The 20803-nt window shown below is 44.7% G+C and overlaps 2 protein-coding genes across 7 annotated transcripts in view; both read right to left on the bottom strand.

Moving 5' to 3' along the window:
- The window catches only part of DNAH12 (dynein axonemal heavy chain 12), a 177429-nt gene that overhangs the window by 106410 nt on the left and 50216 nt on the right, over positions 1–20803 (bottom strand). For all 6 annotated transcript variants that reach the window (XM_048856800.2, XM_048856798.2, XM_048856795.2 and 3 more), the window contains 6 exons: positions 11934–12053; positions 10075–10184; positions 8741–8924; positions 6166–6306; positions 4586–4669; positions 4292–4480 (listed from right to left, as the gene is read on the bottom strand). In XM_048856800.2, coding sequence (XP_048712757.1) covers positions 4292–4480; positions 4586–4669; positions 6166–6306; positions 8741–8924; positions 10075–10184; positions 11934–12053 — 828 coding nt within the window. The remainder of the gene's footprint in view (positions 1–4291; positions 4481–4585; positions 4670–6165; positions 6307–8740; positions 8925–10074; positions 10185–11933; positions 12054–20803) is intronic.
- LOC142072686 (uncharacterized) lies at positions 2198–4259 on the bottom strand. The gene is made up of 2 exons (XM_075130317.1): positions 3184–4259; positions 2198–2796 (listed from the first exon to the last, which is right to left on the bottom strand). Exons 1-2 carry the CDS (start codon positions 3761–3763, stop codon positions 2255–2257), a joined length of 1122 nt encoding a protein of 373 aa, XP_074986418.1. The 5' UTR covers positions 3764–4259; the 3' UTR covers positions 2198–2254.

The following is a 20803-nucleotide window of genomic DNA, read 5'->3' as shown; positions in this document are numbered from 1 at the left end:
GGTCGCAGGGACTAAATTTGGAGTGACTTGACCAGGTCATTCTCTTTAGTCCTGCAGTCAGTCCTATTGAACCGTCTTATGGTGAGCGGGCAGGCGATACGGACTGCTAGCAGTCGTACTGTACCATCTTCTGCCAGGCAGGCAAGAGATGAGGATTGCTAGCAGTCGTATTGCACCATCTTCTGCCAGGCAGGCAAGAGATGGGGATGGCTAGCAGTCGTACTGTACCATCTTCTGCCGAGCAGCCATGAGATGTGGATGGCATGCAGTCCTTCTGCACCGTCTGCTGCCAGCCAAAGATGTAAAAGATAGATGGAGTGGGTCAAAACAAGAAATAGACCAGATTTGTTTTGTACTCATTTGCCTCCTCCCCTGTCTAGGGGACTCATTCCTCTAGGTCACATTGCAGTCACTCACAGAGAAGGTGCAGCGAGGTAAATCTAGCCATGTATCAATCAGAGGCCAGGCTAACCTCCTTGTTCCAATAACAACGATAACTTAGGTGCACCATTTCTTATTGGAACCCTCCGTGCAGTCCTGCCTGAAATACTCCTTGATGTACAGGCACCCCCTTTGTTGATTTTAGCTCCCTGAAGCCAACCCTGTAAGCCGTGTCGTCAGTCGCCCCTCCCTCCGTCAGAGCAACGGCAGACAATCGTTCCGCGCCTTTTTTCTGTGCGGACGCCATACCACGGCAAGCATGGAGCCAGCTCAGCTCACTTTGGCAATTAGGAGCACATTAACCACCACACGCATTATTCAGCAGTATATGCAGCACCAGAACATGGCAACGCGATACCGGGCGAGGAGGCGACATCAGCACGGACCCGTGAGTGATCAGGACATGGACACAGATTTCTCTGAAAGCATGGGCCCTGACAATGCATGCATCATGGTGCTAATGGGGCAGGTTCATGCTGTGGAACGCCGATTCTGGGCTCGGGAAACAAGCACAGACTGGTGGGACCGCATAGTGTTGCAGGTCTGGGACGATTCCCAGTGGCTGCGAAACTTTCGCATGCGTAGGGGCACTTTCATGGAACTTTGTGACTTGCTTTCCCCTGCCCTGAAGCGCATGAATACCAAGATGAGAGCAGCCCTCACAGTTGAGAAGAGAGTGGCAATAGCCCTGTGGAAGCTTGCAACGCCAGACAGCTACCGGTCAGTTGGGAATCAATTTGGAGTGGGCAAATCTACTGTGGGGGCTGCTGTGATGCAAGTAGCCCACGCAATCAAAGATCTGCTGATATCAAGGGTAGTGACCCTGGGAAATGTGCAGGTCATAGTGGATGGCTTTGCTGCAATGGGATTCCCTAACTGTGGTGGGGCTATAGACGGAACCCATATCCCTATATTGGCACCGGAGCACCAAGCCGCCGAGTACATAAACCGCAAGGGGTACTTTTCGATAGTGCTGCAAGCTCTGGTGGATCACAAGGGACGTTTCACCAACATCAACGTGGGATGGCCGGGAAAGGTGCATGATGCTCGCATCTTCAAGAACTCTGGTCTGTTTCAAAAGCTGCAGGAAGGGACTTTATTCCCAGACCAGAAAATAACTGTTGGGGATGTTGAAATGCCTATATGTATCCTTGGGGACCCAGCCTACCCCTTAATGCCATGGCTCATGAAGCCATACACAGGCAGCCTGGACAGTGGTCAGGAGCTGTTCAACTACAGGCTGAGCAAGTGCAGAATGGTGGTAGAATGTGCATTTGGACGTTTAAAGGCGCGCTGGCGCAGTTTACTGACTCGCTTAGACCTCAGCGAAACCAATATTCCCACTGTTATTACTGCTTGCTGTGTGCTCCACAATATCTGTGAGAGTAAGGGGGAGACGTTTATGGCGGGGTGGGAGGTTGAGGCAAATCGCCTAGCTGCTGGTTACGCGCAGCCAGACACCAGGGCGGTTAGAAGAGCACAGGAGGGCGCGGTACGCATCAGAGAAGCTTTGAAAACCAGTTTCGTGACTGGCCAGGCTACGGTGTGAAAGTTCTGTTTGTTTCTCCTTGATGAACCCCCCCCCGCCCCTTGGTTCACTCTACTTCCCTGTAAGCTAACCACCCTCCCCTCCTCCCTTTAATCATTGCTTGCAGAGCCAATAAAGTCATTGCTGCTTCACAGTCATGCATTCGTTATTCATTCATCACACAAATAGGGGGATGACTACCAAGGTATCCCAGGAGGGGTGGTGGAGGAGGGAAGGAAAATGCCACACAGCACTTTAAGCACAGTACTTTAAAAGTTTACAACTTTAAAATTTATTGAATGACAGCCTTCTTTTTTTTGGGCAATCCTCTGTGGTGGAGTGGCTGGTTGGCCGGAGGCCCCCCCACCGCGTTCTTGGGCGTCTGGGTGTGGAGGCTATGGAACTTGGGGAGGAGGGCGGTTGGTTACAGAGGGGCTGCAGTGGCAGTCTGTGCTCCAGCTGCCTTTGCTGCAGCTCAACCATACACTGGAGCATACTGGTTTGGTCCTGCAGCAGCCTCAGCATTGAATCCTGCCTCCTCTCATCACGCTGCCGCCACCTTTGAGCTTCAGCCCTGTCTTCAGCCCGCCACTTACTCTCTTCAGCCCGCCACTTACTCTCTTCAGCCCTCCACCTCTCCTCCCGGTCATTTTGTGCTTTCCTGCACTCTGACATTATTTGCCTCCACGCATTCGTCTGTGCTCTGTCAGTGTGGGAGGACAGCATGAGCTCGGAGAACATTTCATCGCGAGTGAGTTTTTTTTTCTTTCTAAGCTTCACTAGCCTCTGGGAAGGAGAAGATCCTGTGATCATTGAAACACATGCAGCTGGTGGAGAAAAAAAAAGGGACAGCGGTATTTAAAAAGACACATTTTATAAAACAGTCGCTACACTCTTTCAGGGTAAACCTTGCTGTTAACATTACATACATAGCACATGTGCTTTCGTTACAAGGTCGCATTTTGCCTCCTCCCACCGCGTGAACGGATTTTGGTTGAATGCCAGCAAACATACACTGCAATGCTTTGTTCTACAGTGATTCCCGAGTACGTGTTACTGGCCTGGAGTGGTAAAGTGTCCTACCATGAAGGACGAAATAAGGCTGCCCTCCCCAGAAACCTTTTGCAAAGGCAGAACCGCAAATGCCAGGGCAAAGTAATCCTTTCACATGCTTGCTTTTAAACCATGTATAGCATTTTAAAAGGTACACTCACCAGAGGTCCCTTCTCCGCCTGCTGAGTCCAGGAGGCAGCCTTGGGTGGGTTCGGGGGGTACTGGCTCCAGGTCTAGGGTGAGAAACAGTTCCTGGCTGTTGGGAAAACCGGTTTCTCCGCTTGCTTGCTGTGAGCTATCTGCAACCTCCTCATCATCATCATCTTCGTCCCCAAAACCTACTTCCGTATTGCCTCCATCTCCATTGAAGGAGTCAAACAACACGGCTGGGGTAGTGGTGGCTGAACCCCCTAAAATGGCATGCAGCTCATCATAGAAGCGGCATGTTTGGGGCTCTGACCCGGAGCGGCTGTTCGCCTCTCTGGTTTTCTGGTAGGCTTGCCTCAGCTCCTTCAGTTTCACGCGGCACTGCTTCGGGTCCCTGTTATGGCCTCTGTTCTTCATGCCCTGGGAGATTTTCAGAAAGGTTTTGGCATTTCGAAAACTGGAACAGAGTTCTGATAGCACGGATTCCTCTCCCCAAACAGCGATCAGATCCCGTACCTCCCGTTCGGTCCATGCTGGAGCTCTTTTGCGATTCTGGGACTCCATCATGGTCACCTGTGCTGATGAGCTCTGCATGGTCACCTGCAGCTTGCCACGCTGGCCAAACAGGAAATGAGATTCAAAAGTTCGCGGTTCTTTTCCTGTCTACCTGGCCAGTGCATCTGAGTTGAGAGTGCTGTCCAGAGCGGTCATAATGGAGCACTCTGGGATAACTCCCGGAGGCCAATACCATCGAATTGTGTCCACAGTACCCCAAATTCGAGCCGGCAACGTCGATTTAAGCGCTAATCCACTTGTCAGGGGTGGAGTAAGGAAATCGATTTTAAGAGCCCTTTAAGTCGAAATAAAGGGCTTCATTGTGTGGACGGGTGCAGGTTTAAATCGATTTAACACTGCTAAATTCGACCTAAAGTCCTAGTGTAGACCAGGGCTTGGTCAAGTTTTCCAAGTTGGGCAAAGTAGTTGCGCTCTCAAAATCAGGTGCATCTGCTGCATATGCAAAAATCTGCCACAACCATCGCTGAGTGTTTTGTCACAGGACACAGAGAGTGAAATGGAAACATCAACATAATTATTGTGGTGAAAATAAAAACAAAAAAATACCTTGCACTGTTGTTTACGAAATCTTAAGGCTGGTGGTATTAACCAGTTCAAAAGTTCTTGCAGTAGATCTTGCTGTTCCTTTTGTCTCAGGGGTTCAGGTAAGCTGTTCAACCAAGAGGTTACAAGCGGCATCCAGCCTAGCTGTGATGGCTCCAAATAAATCATTCCACAACGACTGACTGTAGCCGGCTAAAGAAGAATAGTAAATTCACTTTTAAGACCAAGTCCACGCATCATTATATATTGTATAATTGTGCAATTATGGATTACATTTTAACTGACTACTAAACTTACTGAAGCCTGGGAAAGGTCCATTGTTTCAAAGATCAGACTCATCTGAGCAGACATTTGGATGATTTCCCCACTCATCAAACAAAGCTAAATATGAAGAAGAGTTAATTTAACAACCATGGTTATGAATATTAGCAAAACCTTATGTAACAACAATCTTTTTCACTTGTAAATTAATGTGTTTATATCTTTGGATGATCTCCATTTCGAAATGAGTGAAGCTAACAACAGTAAATGGGAAAGACATGTCATTACCCATCGCACCATACAACAATCATTTGAAATAGTAACCAATTTCTATTCTCTTTGGGCCAAATTCTGTACTTTTGCCACTCACTTCATTTGTCTATTAATTGCGGAAATAGAAATTGTAACTGTGTTACAGGACTCAAATGATCTTTCAGTCCCTGCTAGAAGAGGAAATCACAGGTAAAGGACAAATATCGGACCTGATTTTTCTCACTTATACCAGCTTTACACGAATTAATATATTGACTTCAGTGGAGTTACTTCTTATTTACACTGGTGTGAGAAGTGAATCAGACCCATTGCCCTTTCTATAAGCTTCACAAAACTACTGAAGTTTTACACAATTATTTTTCAACAACAAAAATATTAATGAAAATGTTTAACAAACTAGGAGAAACTCATGCTTCAAACTGCAAAGTTTCAAGTTTTTCCAGGAAAACCCCATGACAACTATTTTCATGACCATTGAAGTTGTCTAGGCACTGGTTCTGGACTGCTCACAGAAATTAAAATGTTCAGTTCCTGAGACTCAGCACAACTATAGCACCAGCACCAGCCACAGTTCCCAGCACTGCCACCTGCAAGGTCTACCCACCACTTAAAGTTGGTATCTTCCTGCACTGGATGGGAACAGGAAAGGATGGCAAGGGTCTAACTTGCACAAGGTCGGACAGAAGTCTGCTGCAGCCTGTGCTGCAGAACATACGAACATAGCACAGGATAGCCTAGTGTAGATACCATGAGACACCACACCAAAATAGTATAGGCTCACGAAGTGACCTCTGATTTGGGTACCTAACTTGGGACACCTAGGGGCTGTTTTTCCAGAGGTGCTGTGCATCTAAACTCTAACTGAAGTCAGTGAGAGTTGTGAGTACAACTTTGAAAATCAGGCCCCGTGTGTCTGAGGTTGTGCATACAAAAATATAGACACCCACAACTGGAGACCATTTTTGATATTTTGGTTGTAAGGTTTTCCAGAGAAGAAATATCATTAAACTTCTAGTATCTTTTTCTTTTAAATCCCATTTATAAATTTTGCATTTTTGTGACAAGATTAGAACATATGTTTGATTAGGAAATGTGGTCAAATTAAATACCTTATTCTATGATATAAAACAACTAAACAACCAACCGAAAAACCCCCACAAACAACTCTCCTGACATATCTCTCTCTCTCATAAAAACACAAGTTAATCACAAGCCTACTCAACTGGTTCCATTGTACCTCAGGTGAAGGTATAGCTACAAGTGCTGTTTTCTTTTATATGCAGAATTTTGTTTCTTAAGTGGCACAGCATTTTCTTTAGACATTTATAACGCCTATGTTTTACCTTTTTGTTGTCATCCAGCACTGTGTTCATACTTTCTATCCACAGAGTATCAATAGGACCATCAAAAACAACCCATTTGCGTTCAGATGTCTCAGCTAAAGCAAATTCTCGGAAAGTATTGGCAACAATACCATCTGTCCACTAGATCAGGAAAAAATGGAAACAGGCATATTTAAAAATTCTAAATCTAAAGTCAATGGGAGTACTTACATGCTTACGAATTTTGCTGGATCAGGGCTCTATTTAGCTCATGTTAATGAACAAAACAGAGAAGAACAAAGTAAAAACATGAAGAAGTGTTAAAAACTATTAAAAAACTTTATTGACCCTTTGCCAAGCAGTAACAGAATTCAGGGCTTTGCAAGTCTCAAGGCTTGTTTACAGTACTAGAGTAAGTCGACCTAAGACACACTACTTCAGTTACATGAATAAAGTAAGTGAAGTTGACATAGCTTAGGTCGACTTACCACAGTGTCTACACCCTGCTGTGTTGACGGGAGATGCTCTCCCGCTGACTTACCTTACTTTTCTCAGGGAGCTGGAATACTGGAGTCAACAGGAGAGCGCTCTGCCATCGACTTAGCGGGTCTTCCCCAGACCCACTAAATCGACACTGCTGCATCTATCGCAGCAGTGCTAATCTACCGGTAAGTGTAGACATGGCCTCAGTTTCCCATTTGGAACAGAAACTGGTGACAAAAAAATCTGGTATTGTCTTAGTGTAATTTGTTTACAAAATATACACAAGTCTTGTTTCCTCAAACAAGGGATGGTAATGAAGAGCACACAGGCAACTCCTTCTTGCAGAAAGTTGAAATAAGGCACCTCTTCCCAGTCTCCAAAAGAAGCCACACTAATTGCTGGTGCCTCTTTATGGCAGGTGTCCAGTGTAGGTACTTGTTACAAAAAGGATACAATTCCCTGATAAACAGGAGTTGGAAGAAGATTTAGGGGAAGGCATCCTACGAAAAGAGGGGTTGGGACTCCTAATGTCTGGTACAGTGGAGAAAACATCCCATTTTTCCAGAACCCTTTGCCTTCTCACGAGGGGAAGGCAGCAATGTCCCAACAATGGACAGGGACCAGGCTGGTAAGTGGGAGGGCTGATGGGAGCCCTTCCAAACAGGTAGAACTGATTAAGGAATGAACGATGACCTGCACTGTATGATTTATTGCCTGGTATTCCCAGACATGTTAAGTGAATAAAGTTGTGGCCTAATTAAACCACATCCATTGCATCTTGTTTTTCTTCCTGTGTGGCCATGAAAAAGCAGCTATCTTGTACCTCCCTCCTCCAAGGCCTCATACAAATTTCATTACTTCACAGTCTCCTCTTCCTGTGTCACCCTCTGAGTTTTACATATTGGAAAACTCTAGACCAGATGTTTGTCCACACAGTTTTTGTATTACTTTCATTATATTAGTTTAGAAAGTGATATAGTTAAACTGGTATAACTCCCTAGTGTAGATGCAGTTACCTCTGTATAAATGAACTTATATCACTGTAGCTCAATCCCATACTTCTATAGAAATAGGCTATACTAGTATAAGTATACTTTATACTGGTATAACTGCTTCCACACTAGGGGCTGTGCTGAGTTAACTACAGTGGAATAAAAATCATACCCCTAACCAAAAACATTAAAGCAGTACAAAAACTGTGTGTAGACTATGCCCAAGGCTGCACATGGAGACCACATGGCCCTGAAAGATGAGCCTGGGGGTCTACCCTGCTTCAGTGCAGCTGCTCTGCAGGAACCTCAGCACCTCTATTGCCATACATAGAAGAGCACTTTAACCCACACAATACCTTCTGTGTGTGGTTACAGAACAGCATCATTAGCTCTTTTTGTAGGGAGTTTCATCCTGAGGATTTATACATCAATGACCCCTAACATGCAAGCCATTAGCACCTTTTGCCATAACAATGTATATTTGCCTTTGGTCCAGTTATTCATAAATTTAAAAAAATTCTGCTCTCAGGGTATATCTTCACAGCAGTTAACTCGAGTGATCAACACCAGGGTCTAAGCACCCAAGTCAGGCTAGCCTGAATGTGAGCAGCCACACTGCAAAGCCATACCCATGTTACTGTGTCCTCACTAGTACTGCTATGCTCCCTCAGTGTATGCTGGTCAGTTTTCTGGGGGCAACTCCCATGGTTCTTTGTGCTGCAGTAAGCTGAGCTGCTCTATGATTCTTTCTCAATGAATTGTGGGAGAACCTGCCTGTCTTTCTGAGTACACTGGGGAAATCATGGGAAAAGTACTGAGTCCTCACTGCAGAGTGGGTGGATTACCAGCGTAAGCAACAGCGGTATCCAGGCTCTAGCCTATACCCCTAGCCAGGCCAGCTAGCCCAGATTTAAAGCACTACCAACTTAGTTGAGGGAATTGTGTGTTGTGGATAGAAGGGAGTTAGGGGCAATACCCGAATAAGAGCACCTTGCAGTGAAGGCATGGATGTACCCATGCAAACCTATCAAAGCCATCGGGCTTGCACAAGCATAACCAATGGAGGAATATGGCCAATTGCTATACAATATTTTTAAAAACAATCATATAAAACACAATACCTCATGAGATACCATATCGAATTGTCCAAAAAGTTGACCCATGGTAATGGATTTTGGATTCACAGTTCTAAAAATTACTTTTTCTTCTTCACCATATCCACGTTCATTCATAAGGGTTAGTGCATCTGCCAACACCTGTAGAACTTTGGTCTTCCCAGAAAAAGGCTCTCCAACAAGCATAAAGCTATGGATAAAAGAAAATTATTATTAAAAATCTTAACTTCATCAAATATATACTTTATGGCACTGATCCAGCCAATTGGCCTCAATGGGAACTACTCGTGCTTAATATTAAGCACATGCTTAAGTGGATCTGACTCTGTATGTAGCAAAAATTATAGTGTGAAATGTATTACATCATTGATTCAATGGTTAGGAACCATGTTTCTAGGAAGTCAATAGAAAAATATATGTGCTTGCATTGTGTGAGCTATTACCACAGTTACCCATACCAATCAAGTATTTGATAAGTCCAAAATAACCAGTTAGGAGTCTAAATGGTAATTTGTGTATGCAAATACTTGATTTGCTCATGCAACTGCATATATTTGATCGCACAATTAAAATACATAAATGGACCCAACTGGACTCAGTGCAGCAGCAGGGATTCACACTAGTGCATTTATTTGCAGAATTGGGGCTATACTTATTCTCTAATTTTCTTTGCTGTCTAGGAAAGATTATCATAAAAGAAAAGATAGATGAGGAACCTGCACTAAAACAAAAATCTTTAGTCATAACTCAAAATAAGTTTGTTAATTTCATCCCATTTCAGAGTATTTTAGAGGACTAACTAGTCAATGTTTGCAAAGAGTTTTGAATATGCAAAGCCATACATTAGAGCTAAGTATATGTTTTTATTTCTTGAGGTACTGTACAAATATGACGACCACATACTTGCTGCTCAAAAAAAGGCAAAGACGAAAATGGCAGAGATCTGGTGGGCTAATATTTTAATACAGGCAAGCTCTTACAGCAGCAACTCCTCTCCACAACATGGGCCCAAACTGCAAACATTAAACAGGCAAAATTGCTACCGAACTCAAAGGGAGCATTGGGACTGCAGAATCAAATATGTCTGGTTTCAGAGATTCCACTTTCTTGGGCACCAAATTTGCATTAAAAATTAGGATATCCAAATGTACCAATATAAAAATTCTGCAGCATACAGTGACCATTGGGATTTTCTATATTTGATTTAAATAATCACTGTTTGTCTTTTTTAAAAGTGGAAATAATTTCTTAGTCTATTTACATAAATATTCTTTATTGGTTATTACAAAAAACATAACTATAACCTGTAGTACTTGTGAAACAGGCACTGGTAATCTTACCCATGTCTAACAATCATCATTTCATAGGTCTGTATCATTTTTTCAATGAAAACTTTAACAGGCTGGATATTATTTATAACACAGCATTCGTTGGCACATTCCAGAAAATCCTAAAATCAAAACAAAATAAAACCTTTTAGTATCATAACAGTCTTTTTTAAAGGGTATTTTCATGGTTATATATTACATAGTTTACAACAATCCTTTATAAAGCCATATAATTTTCTTCATGAACAAAAGGAACCTGTATCATACATCATTCCATATTCAGATTATTGCCTAGAACAACTTCCACCCCACTCTCAGTATGTTTTATTACATTTGTGGATAACAGAATCAAATTAGTTAATTACTGACTCCTCTGGGATTAGGCTAAAGAAAACTAAGACCACGTTACTTCTGAATGAGAGTGTCCACACAGGGGTTTAACTAAAATGTTTTAGCTTCACATTTTAACATTCATCTTAACTTTTCTGAAAGTTCCTAAGTAGATATGCCCTGACTAAAGTACTATTTACTAACGTGCAGAATTTAAGATGCTGTAACTTAAACTAAATATTGTTACTTTAGGCAAAGATAAGGCTAAGTTTTCAAATTCTCTATTGAGATATTGATGGCCTTTGGTGATGTTTATATGTCTCATGTTGTTTATAACAGTGACATGGCTTATCCAGTACAAAGAAATCCTTTCTATCTCAGAGCCTAATACTGAGGGCTGCACTAGAAAATTAGATTGACCCATCTATGTTGTTCAGGAATGCAAAAAATCCACACGCACTCTGAGCGACGTAGTTAAGGGGAAATAAGTTGCCGTGTAAACAGTGCTTGGTTGATGGAAGAATTTTCCGTTGAAGTAGCTTCCGCCTCTTGAGGAGGTGGATTTACAACAACAAGAGAACCCCTCCCGTCGCTGGAGTAAATGTCTACACTGAAGTGCTGCAGCTGTGCTGCTGTACTGTTTAAACTGTAGACTCCCTACAAAAAGAGCTAATGATGCTGTGCTGTAACTGCACACAGAAGGTATTTTGTGGGTAAGGAAAACAAAATCTTCACCTTCTTTACTGAACATCTGCCTCTGCTTACACCCTACTCACTCCAATTACTGTATTATGGAAGGTAATAGAAGACAAGTATTTCCCCTTCTGCCAAGGTTGTGCTGGTGTATTAAAACATCCCACATGGTTTACATTATCATAATAGAAGCATGTGCATTTCATGAACCTACAATAAGTTGGATCTGTAGCAGTACAACCTTCCAGGTTCACTAGGAATTTCAGGTTTCCACAAAATTTAGAACTTCAAAGTGAACTTGTGTGAAGTCTTTTGGGAACAGACATCTGGTTAACTCCCACCTGCATTTTTTTTCCCCTTTGGTGGGAAGGAAGGGGATTGGGAGACCAGCTACCTCACCCAGTCCCTGAAAGAGGAAGAGGGCAGCCTGGCCGTCTCTGTTCTCACCATTCCACTGTAGAAGAACAGGAAGAATTAAGTAATCATGGCAAGTTTCACCATGCCTAATAACTTGGAAAACCCCAAAGGCTAGGGAGGGGACCAGCAAGTTACTCACAAAAGACGCTAAAATCCAGGGAAAGTGGGGTGGCTTTCATACTGGTATACATCCAAAAAGGCTGTTTAAGGTAAGAGGGGTCCTCGGATTTGTTAGGGGCTAAGGTATAAATGGGCCAAAACTTCAAAGACAAATACAGATCTGCAAATGATGAGAGACTCAAGGCTGGTTTTGGGTTCAAAAGAAAACCACAGGGCCTCATTTTGCAATTAGAAATAGAATACTGCATTAATTACAAATGATGCAATGCCATGAGTATTAGTGAAAAAAGTTACCTTACAAATGAACTTACATTGTAATCTGCTTCAGGAAGCTTAACACCAGGAAACAAATCACTAGTTATACCCATGAACAGAGGTATATCATGTGACAAAAATTTAGGCTCATTAACATCCTTAATTGATCTAAGAAGCTAAAGAAAAGAAATACATAAGTTTACAGAAAATGAGTGTTCTGATTTACATGCTGACTATAGAAATACAAATCAAATCAGTCTGCACAATGTGAATCATAGAATCATAGGGTTGGAAGGGATCGCAAGGGTCATCTAGTGACCCAGTCAAGATGCAGGATTTGTTGTGTCTCAACGATCCAAGAGAGAGGGCTATCCTGCCTCCTTTTGAAAACCTCCAGTGAAGAAGCTTCCACAACCCTGCTGAGAGAGTCTGTTTCATTGACCTACTATTCTTACAGTTAGGAAGTTTTTCCTGAGATTTACTCTAAAATTGAACTCTATGCTAATGTGTAAGGTTAAGATTTTGTCACAATTATTTTTAGTAAAAGTCATGAACAGGTTGTGGACAATGTGAAAGTAGAATGAATTATACTGAAATTATAATTCATTAAAGAAATGATGTTTGAAGGGTTTGTTGAAATATAGTTGTCAGGAAGAGAAACATGTGAGACAATGGGTCCTCAAACTAATTAACTTAGAGCTCCTACTGAGCTAGGACCCTAGCTCAGTAGGACCCATTGTCTCACACTCCTTAATGTTTCTCTTCCTGACAACTATATTTCAACAAACCCTTCAAGCAGCATTTGTTTAATGAATTATAATTTCAGTATAATTCATTCTACTTTCACAATCCCTCCTTTTGGTCAAGCTACACAATGACCAACAATTACTGGGTTCCACATATCAATCGTTCTTTATCTCTTTGTTCATCAGTGATATTTAAAATCATCAAATTAGCACTCTGGTTTGGGGCAGCTATCTGTGTAGCATGCCTGACACAATTTTGGATACAACAGGAAAGTAACTGAAAACATACAAAAATTATTAGGATTCCAAACAGGAGAATTAGGGCTTCCTGAAACAACCAGTTTCCTATGCCAGAGAAATTGAAAAGGTTACTTAGCCACTTCCATAAAGAACTTGGCTCTTTGTGGGGAAGATATGCGATTTGTTCTAAGTGGCTAGCATGATCTATTACCTCATTGGTGTTGTCTGGTATATACACACAGCAGTTTCTGCTTCCTTTTGTCTCTTATGTTAAATTGGCTTTCCCTTATCTGTTTAAATAAGTTAGCTTGAACTTTTGCAGAAGTCTCACATATCTGGGTGCACTGGCAAAGCGCTTTGCTAATAAACAGAGTGGTCTGACAAATTTTGTGAGTCTTGAATCTGACTTTGACAATTTGGAGGTCCTACCGAGATGGCAACCGTCTTCACTGGGGCCGTGTGACTCCTGACTGTTCTTAGGATGGCCGTGACACGCCGGCACCTGGGCATTTGGCCCGAGCGGTCCTCCGCCAGAACGGAAGGGTGCATGACCACAGTGAAGTCTACGCCATCAAACCTGTTAGTTCCCACTCTGTTCTGGTAGGGATCCTGGGATCTGACATCAGGAATCTGGTCAGGTAATTATTTCTGTGTTTTGTCCGGACTGAGGACTGTCTTGTCTCTGTGTCTATCCATCCTCCCTGTGGTGTGTTTGAGTCTGGGCGCAGTCTCCGTCCAGGGATCGGCTGACCAAAGGGTTCATGTCCCCACGGTCTGAGTGAGTGAAATCTGCACAATCACAGCCGCACCGCGCCTTGGGTAAAACCCTTGGTGTGAAAGCAAGGGCAATTGAGGCAGTAGCCTGTGGGCTCCTTTTGTGTGTTGCACCAGGCATCGCTCTGACAAACCCGACTTTCCTTCTTGTGTGATTGGTGTGTAAAGTCCTCCTGTATGGATAACCAGACGTCTAAGTCGGGACAGTTCCCTAAAGGAACACCGGCTCATTTTATGTATTTTAGAAAGGGTCCGGACTCCTGTAAATTTCTGGAAAAATGGTCTAGGCTAACTCAGGAGAATCCCAAAATTCAGTGGCCACTGTTAGGATCTTGGGACAAAGACCGAGTAGACGTCTTAAAGGACAAACTCAGCCAACCTAAAACTAAATTGGCAAAAGGAGAGGTTGATTGTTTCATGCAGTGGTGGGAAGAGGCAAATCATAGGTGGACAGAATCAAAACTTGCCTCTCTCAAAGATTCAAATGATAAGTTAAAAGCTTTATTAGAAGCCTCCTCTCCCGCTGCCAGACCGAGCGCTCCCCTTTATCCCGTTCTCCAAGAAGACCAGGATCGATCCCATCCCCCTTCATACTCCCATCTCATTGTGGGAAAGGACGAAGAAAACCCCTTGTTAAATTCTGGGGATGACGATGAGGAAGATGCATTAATAGGCCTGGCATCCTTGCATCGGATCAATAGGGGGTCACAACAACTCCCAGGGGTCTCCAGTTCAGACCAGTCCGGATCGTCCAATACCGCCCAGGCCCATTCCTCCGGTACCACTCAGACCCATAAAGAAAAAACCCCCGTTCCCCCGAAATCCTCCAGTCTGTCTGACTCCTCTGTTTTTCCCCATACATATGAAGATCGCCTGGACATTGATTGGGCCCAACACTTATGCTCTGGCTCTTAACCTATCCAGGCTCCCCTCCGAATCCTGCATACTGGGGACCAACAAGAGGGTCCCACTTGGAGCTATAAACCTTGAACTCATACAGAGCTCCTCTCAATTGTAAAAAGCTTTCCAAAGCCCCTGGAAAATCCTACCACATTTGCAGAGGAATTCTTGTTAGTGTGCGACACCTATGAACCCTCTGAGACAGACCTCCTGCAGCTGTGCAAGCTACTTGTAACCCCTAGCGAGCATGAAAAATGGCTCACAGCAGCCAACCGGCCCATCAGTGAGCGCCATTCAACTTTACCAGACACCGGTCCTGTTGCTGAATACCGGAAAAAGTGTAAAGACCGAGCTAAAAACCTACATGAGGCCATCCCTCAAGTATGGACTCCAAAAACAAACTGGACAGCCATACATTGCTGTAAACAGCGACAGGGAGAAAGTCCGGGTGACTATCACACCTGACTGACTGATGTTTTTCTGCAACATTCTGGTATACAGCAACCGGGTGAAAATGGGAAGGGCGCCCTGGCTCATGCGTTTGTTAATGGCCTCCTACCTGCTATTGGCAGTGTGCTAAAGCGAATAAGTGTTGGGTGGGAAACTGAAACCATGGATAAATTGCAATCAGTGGCAGAACACTGCCATCGCACTCTAAAGGGAAAGGAGGAACCATCTTCCCAAAAGTTAAGGGCCCTGCAAATACAGCATTATTCAGGGCAAGGTAAACAGTACCGGGGAGGGGGATGTGGTCATGGAAGGGGCCGTGGAACTGGATTTTCGGGTTTTGGGGGTGTTTGTAATTACTGTAAACAACCCGGACATTGGAAAAACAAGTGTCCGCGCCGGCCTAATAGCTCTGTAAGCAACCAGCTAGACCCCCTGTCGGCACAGCCCGACAGTCCCCAGACTTACTTTGTCCCACAGCAATGACAGAACACCAGGGAACCTCAGGAAATTTTAGCTCCTTTACTACCTCTCACTCCCACGGGTGAATGTGTTTTGACTATTAATGATCTTTCTCTCCCTTTCCTTGTTGATACGGGAGCTTCGCTCTCTGCAGTTCGTACTGCCGACCTGCCTGAGGTTCCCCGCTCCGAAAAAACCATATCCGCTGTGGGCATTATGGGAGTCCCAACCCCTTATCTCCTTTCAAAACCTCTACCAGTCCAGGTTGGTCCCCTTTCCACGGACCATGCATTCCTCCTCTCGGATTCCACTCCGGTGAACCTTTTGGGTCGGGACCTGTTATGTAAACTTGGCTGTACCATCTACTGTTCCCCTGATGGTGTCTACTTACAAATCCCCCAGTCCTCTCTGAGTGATTCTGTAGCCTCCCTGCTGTCTGAAACTCCCCTTTCCACTCCGGTCCCCTGCTGCCCATTGGTCCCATCCCTTGAACACCTAATTTCACAGGTCCCATCCTCTCTGTGGCCAACCCACCCGTCTGAAGTAGGCCGTTTACATACTGACCCCGTCTGCATTATTGTTGATTCCTCCAAACCTCTGCCTCGCCTGTCTCAATACCCTTTAAACCCCGAAGCAGAGGCTGGAACTGCTCCAGTCATGACCGCCCTGCGGGAACAAGGCATTATTATCCCCTGCTCCAGCCCCTGTAACACCCCTATCCTCCCAGTTCGAAAAGCTGATGGTAAATCGTGGTGGTTTGTTCAGGATCTTCGGGCCATTAACCGCATTGTCATACCTGGTTTTCCTGTTGTCCCTAACCCAGAGACGATTCTGGCTTCTATCCCACCAGATGCAACTCATTTTACTGTTGTTGATTTGTGCTCTGCTTTCTTTTCTGTCCCGGTTCACCGTGACTCCCAGTTCCTGTTTGCCTTTTCTTACAAAGGGCAACAGTACACATGGACCACACTGCCCCAGGGGTATACTGAAAGCCCGTCATATTTTTCCCAGGCATTAGCCCGAGACCTTGCTGACCTTGTTTTCCCGTCCAGGTCCACACTAGTCCAATATGTAGATGATCTACTCCTCTGTTCCCCTTCATTGTCTGCCTCTGAAACTGACTCTTTAGTGCTCCTTACTGCCCTAGCAAATAAGGGTCACAAAGCTTTTCGCTCTAAACTACAACTCTGTCAGGCTTCTGTCACATACCTTGGCTTTCTCCTCTCCCAGGGTTCCTGTGCACTTTCTCCCACCCGCGTCCAAGCTATCCTTAGCTTTCCCCGACCCTGCTCCCCACGCCAGGTCCGGAAGTTTTTAGGCATGGCTGGATTTTGCAGACAATGGATTCCCCAATATGCCTCCCTTGCAAAACCTCTCCAGGAACTCACTCAATTCTCTGTGCCTGATCCCATGCCGTGGCCCCCTGAGGCCAATTCTGCCTTTGTTTCCCTCAGAGTTTGGCTTCTGCCCCTGCCTTAGGGCTGCCTGACTATTCTAAGACTTTTACCCTTTTCTGCCACGAACAATCTGGGTGTGCACTTGGAGTTCTCACTCAGATGCATGGAGAAAAGAACCGCCCAGTGGCTTATTTCTCTGCCACTTCAGACCCTGTTGCCCAAGGCTTACCCCCCTGCCTGTGTGCTGTGGCTGCTGCAGCGCGCCTAGTCGAAATATCCGATTCCCTTGTTCTCCGCTCTCCTCTTACCCTCCTGGTCCCTCACTCTGTAGAAACTCTCCTGCTACAACATAACACAGGCCACCTTTCCTCTGCCCACCTTACCAGGTACGAACTTTTACTACTATCAGCTTCATATATCACCATAAAGCGTTGTTCTCAGTTAAATCCTGCCACTCTCCTTCCTTTGTCTAATGACTGTGATCCCCACGACTGCCTTGCAACTGTCTCTGCTGTCACCGTCCCGCGCTCTGACCTTTCTGATGTCCCTCTCCCTAACTCTGACCTTGTTTTATTTATGATGGTTCCTGTTCTCGAGACGACCAAGGTCGTCTCCTTGCAGGATACGCTGTAGTTTCACTCTCTGAAACCCTGGAAGCTGAGCCTTTACCTTCTGTAACCTCAGCGCAAGTCGCTGAATTAGTTGCCCTCACCTCACATGCCTGCTTTTTGGTGGAGGGACGCTCCGCCACCATTTACACTGACTCCCGCTATGCTTTTGGGGTTGTACATGACTTTGGTACCCTCTGGCAAACTCGGGGTTTCCTTTCCTCTGCCAGTACCCCTATTAAAAATGGACCCTACATCGCTGCTCTTCTGTATGCAGTTTTACTTCCGTCTGCCCTAGCTATTGTTAAGTGCCCTGACCACTCAATGGCGGATACTGATGTTGCTAAGGGTAACGCATTTGCTGACGCCTCTGCTAAACATGCTGCTGCCATAGAACCTTCCCCAGATGCATTTCTAGGTTCCCTTTCTGTTTCTATACCGCCGCCGTCCCCCACTGACCTCACCCTGCTCCAAGACTCTGCCCCAGAAACCGAGAAAGAATCCTGGGTTGACCAAGGCTGCTCTCTACATCCCAATTCTCTTTGGCGCTTGCCTACTGGTGCCTTTGTAGCCCCCTTTTCACTCTACCCGTCTCTGGCCACCCTGCTACACAGTGTTTCGCATGTCGGAAAGGAGAGGATGGTCTCTGCTGTAACTAAGACAGGATGGTGGGCCCCCCATTTTAGCTCTTTTGCAGCCTGCCACTGTGCAGCCTGTACCATTTGCCAAAGCCATAATATTGGTAAACCTGTAAAAGTGGCCCAGGGGTTCCGGGGCCTGCCTCAAGCACCGTTCTTGCATTGGCAACTTGATTTTGTACATATGCCGGCCTCGTCCGTTTAACAAAATATGGAACAGCAATGACACTTGGGAAGCGGTGGGAATAAATGCATCTAAATGGATAAGTGTAGTGGAGGGAAAAGGTCATTGGTGTTGGGTGTGTAATGGGACAGGGCTGGATCTGGGGAAAAGCCGTTGCCTTCAGCATATTATGGCCAATGGTGTATGGCATTATTCAAACAAAACTAAAAAGTGGCGGGCCGGGTATGGAGATATGAATTTTTTCTCAACCTGGGATCAAACAGATGGGATCAATCTCATGTTCCCCCTATAGTAACCTTAGTGAAAACAATACAATCTTTCAATGTCATGCAAATAACACCACTCCTCGTAAGGAGAATTACCCTGTACCCTTTGGGGGATACTACTCCTCCTTTGCAAACACCTATATGACAAATGGGTGCAACCGACCCTTCCCAGCCTTAATAGGCCATCACTGGGTATGTGGGACCAGAGCTTATACCGCACTACCAGCCAATTGGTCAGGAATCTGTTATCCCGCCCGACTCTTCCCACAATTCCGAGTGCTAGGAACCTTCCCTCGAGAAAGCCTCCGCAATTTCAGGCGAAAAAGAAGGGACTTAATGGATGCCCAATGGTATGTAAATAACATAAGCCCCTTAACCTGGGAAGAGGCCATTGGCATTCCTTAATACCATTAGGGGGAGTAATACACCATGCAAAAAGGCTCCTAAGGTTACAAGCAGTAGTTGAAATAATGGCAAATGAAACTGGAGAAAGTTTAAGAGCCCTGGCCAAAGAAACAGGGGCAATATGACAGATGGCCCTCCAAAACCGTCAGGCATTGGACATAGTGCTGGCGGCAAAAGGAGGGACTTGTGCTCTCATTGGAAAAGACTGCTGTGTGTATATACCAGACAACAGCCTTTTCCAATGAGAGCACAAGTCCCTCCTTTTGCCGCCAGCACTATGTCCAATGCCTGACGGTTTTGGAGGGCCATCTGTCGGATTGCCCCTGTTTCTTTGGCCAGGGCTCATCAGATTCAAGACTCACAAAATTTGTCAACAATAAACAAAAATTCATGGAAGTCTGTGACATGTCTGTGACTTTCACTAAAAATAAAGGGGGGGACACTGACACCTCCAATCCCTGCTGCCCACGGCTGGCAGTTCCAGGCCCACTGCCCATGGCTGACAGCTGTGAGGTCCCTGCCACCAGCAGCAGCTGACAGCTGTAGAGCCCCTGCTGCCCTTGGTGGTTCAGAGCTCCAGGGCCCCCCACTGCATGCAGCAGCTGACAGCTCTGGCCCTGCCATCGCAGGAAAATATCTCAAAGATCTCTGAAAGTCATTGAATCAATGATCTCCATCACAAAATGTTATGCTTAAAAAGTAACGTAAGTTATATAGCAGTCAGTGCTAGGCTGCACTAAAAGGCACGAGTCCCTGTAATGAGTGAAGACGCATCAAGCAGTACATTTCCTAAAATTGTTTAGGGAGTCTAATGGAGCACCCCAAATGCTCTCCACTGCCTCTCATAATGATTACAGTATTGCCATCTCTCCGAAATTACTTCCCCAGTTTTCAGAGTAGCAGCCGTGTTAGTCTGTATTCGCAAAAAGGAGTACTAGTGGCACCTTAGAGACTAACCAATTTATTTGAGCATAAGCTTCCATGAGCTACAGCTGGTGCCACTAGTACTCCTTTTCTTTTTCCCCAGTTTTAGCACTTCTGAAGACCCTGCCCTCTCAATCTTCCGTCATTAATTCAGCAAGGAAGAGGGAGAGTTCCTGAACTGATGCTGCTGGGAAGCCGAGCAGGCTATGTCTCCCTTTACATCATCTCCTCTATTCTTGGCTCTGAAAAACGTTAATGGCTATGTTAAGTAAACACATAGACCAAACCCTGGAATCACTGAAGTGTTTCAGAAAGTATGGACTAAATTTTTAACTTGGGCCAAAGCATGCATCAATAATTTGGCCTTCCAAAGAATTCAATGTAAACACAGCTCATATCAATGTTGGAAGGTTCTTAAGGTGTATCCAGGAGCTCTGATAGCTCCCTTACACAGTCTCTCCTTGGGGGTGTGATGCATGGTCAGAAAGTGTTAAGTGTCCTGCAGGATAAATGACTCAGATTCAACCGTTCAAGACATATGGGGAGATAATGTTTGTGTTTTTGTGTATTTACATATATATGGGTAGTGGTCAACAATATAATCAACAGTCCCTATCTATGCTGTATTCTGTTAATTCAGAGATCAAAAGAACATCCTAGCATTCAAATTAACTGTAACCATGGGATATTGCTGTATTCATCTCCCTTTGAAATGTATAGCTGATAATCTGCGAATGGTAAAGAACAGGCAATTGCCTAATGTTAATTTGTGTAGCTAAGTACCGGTGATGGACCTACTTCAAAGTCACCCTGATTACCTATTTTTTTCATGCTTTGTGTGTATATAATAAGATCTTCTAAACTTTCCACAGTATGCATCTGATGAAGTAAGCTGTAGCTCATGAAAGCTTATGCTCAAATAAATTGGTTCGTCT

The sequence above is a fragment of the Caretta caretta genome, chromosome 7, assembly GCF_965140235.1.
Source record: "Caretta caretta isolate rCarCar2 chromosome 7, rCarCar1.hap1, whole genome shotgun sequence".
NCBI classification, from domain to species: domain Eukaryota; kingdom Metazoa; phylum Chordata; order Testudines; family Cheloniidae; genus Caretta; species Caretta caretta.
Note: the sequence above shows the minus strand (reverse complement) of the source record. Positions and strands in the feature narration are given on the sequence as shown.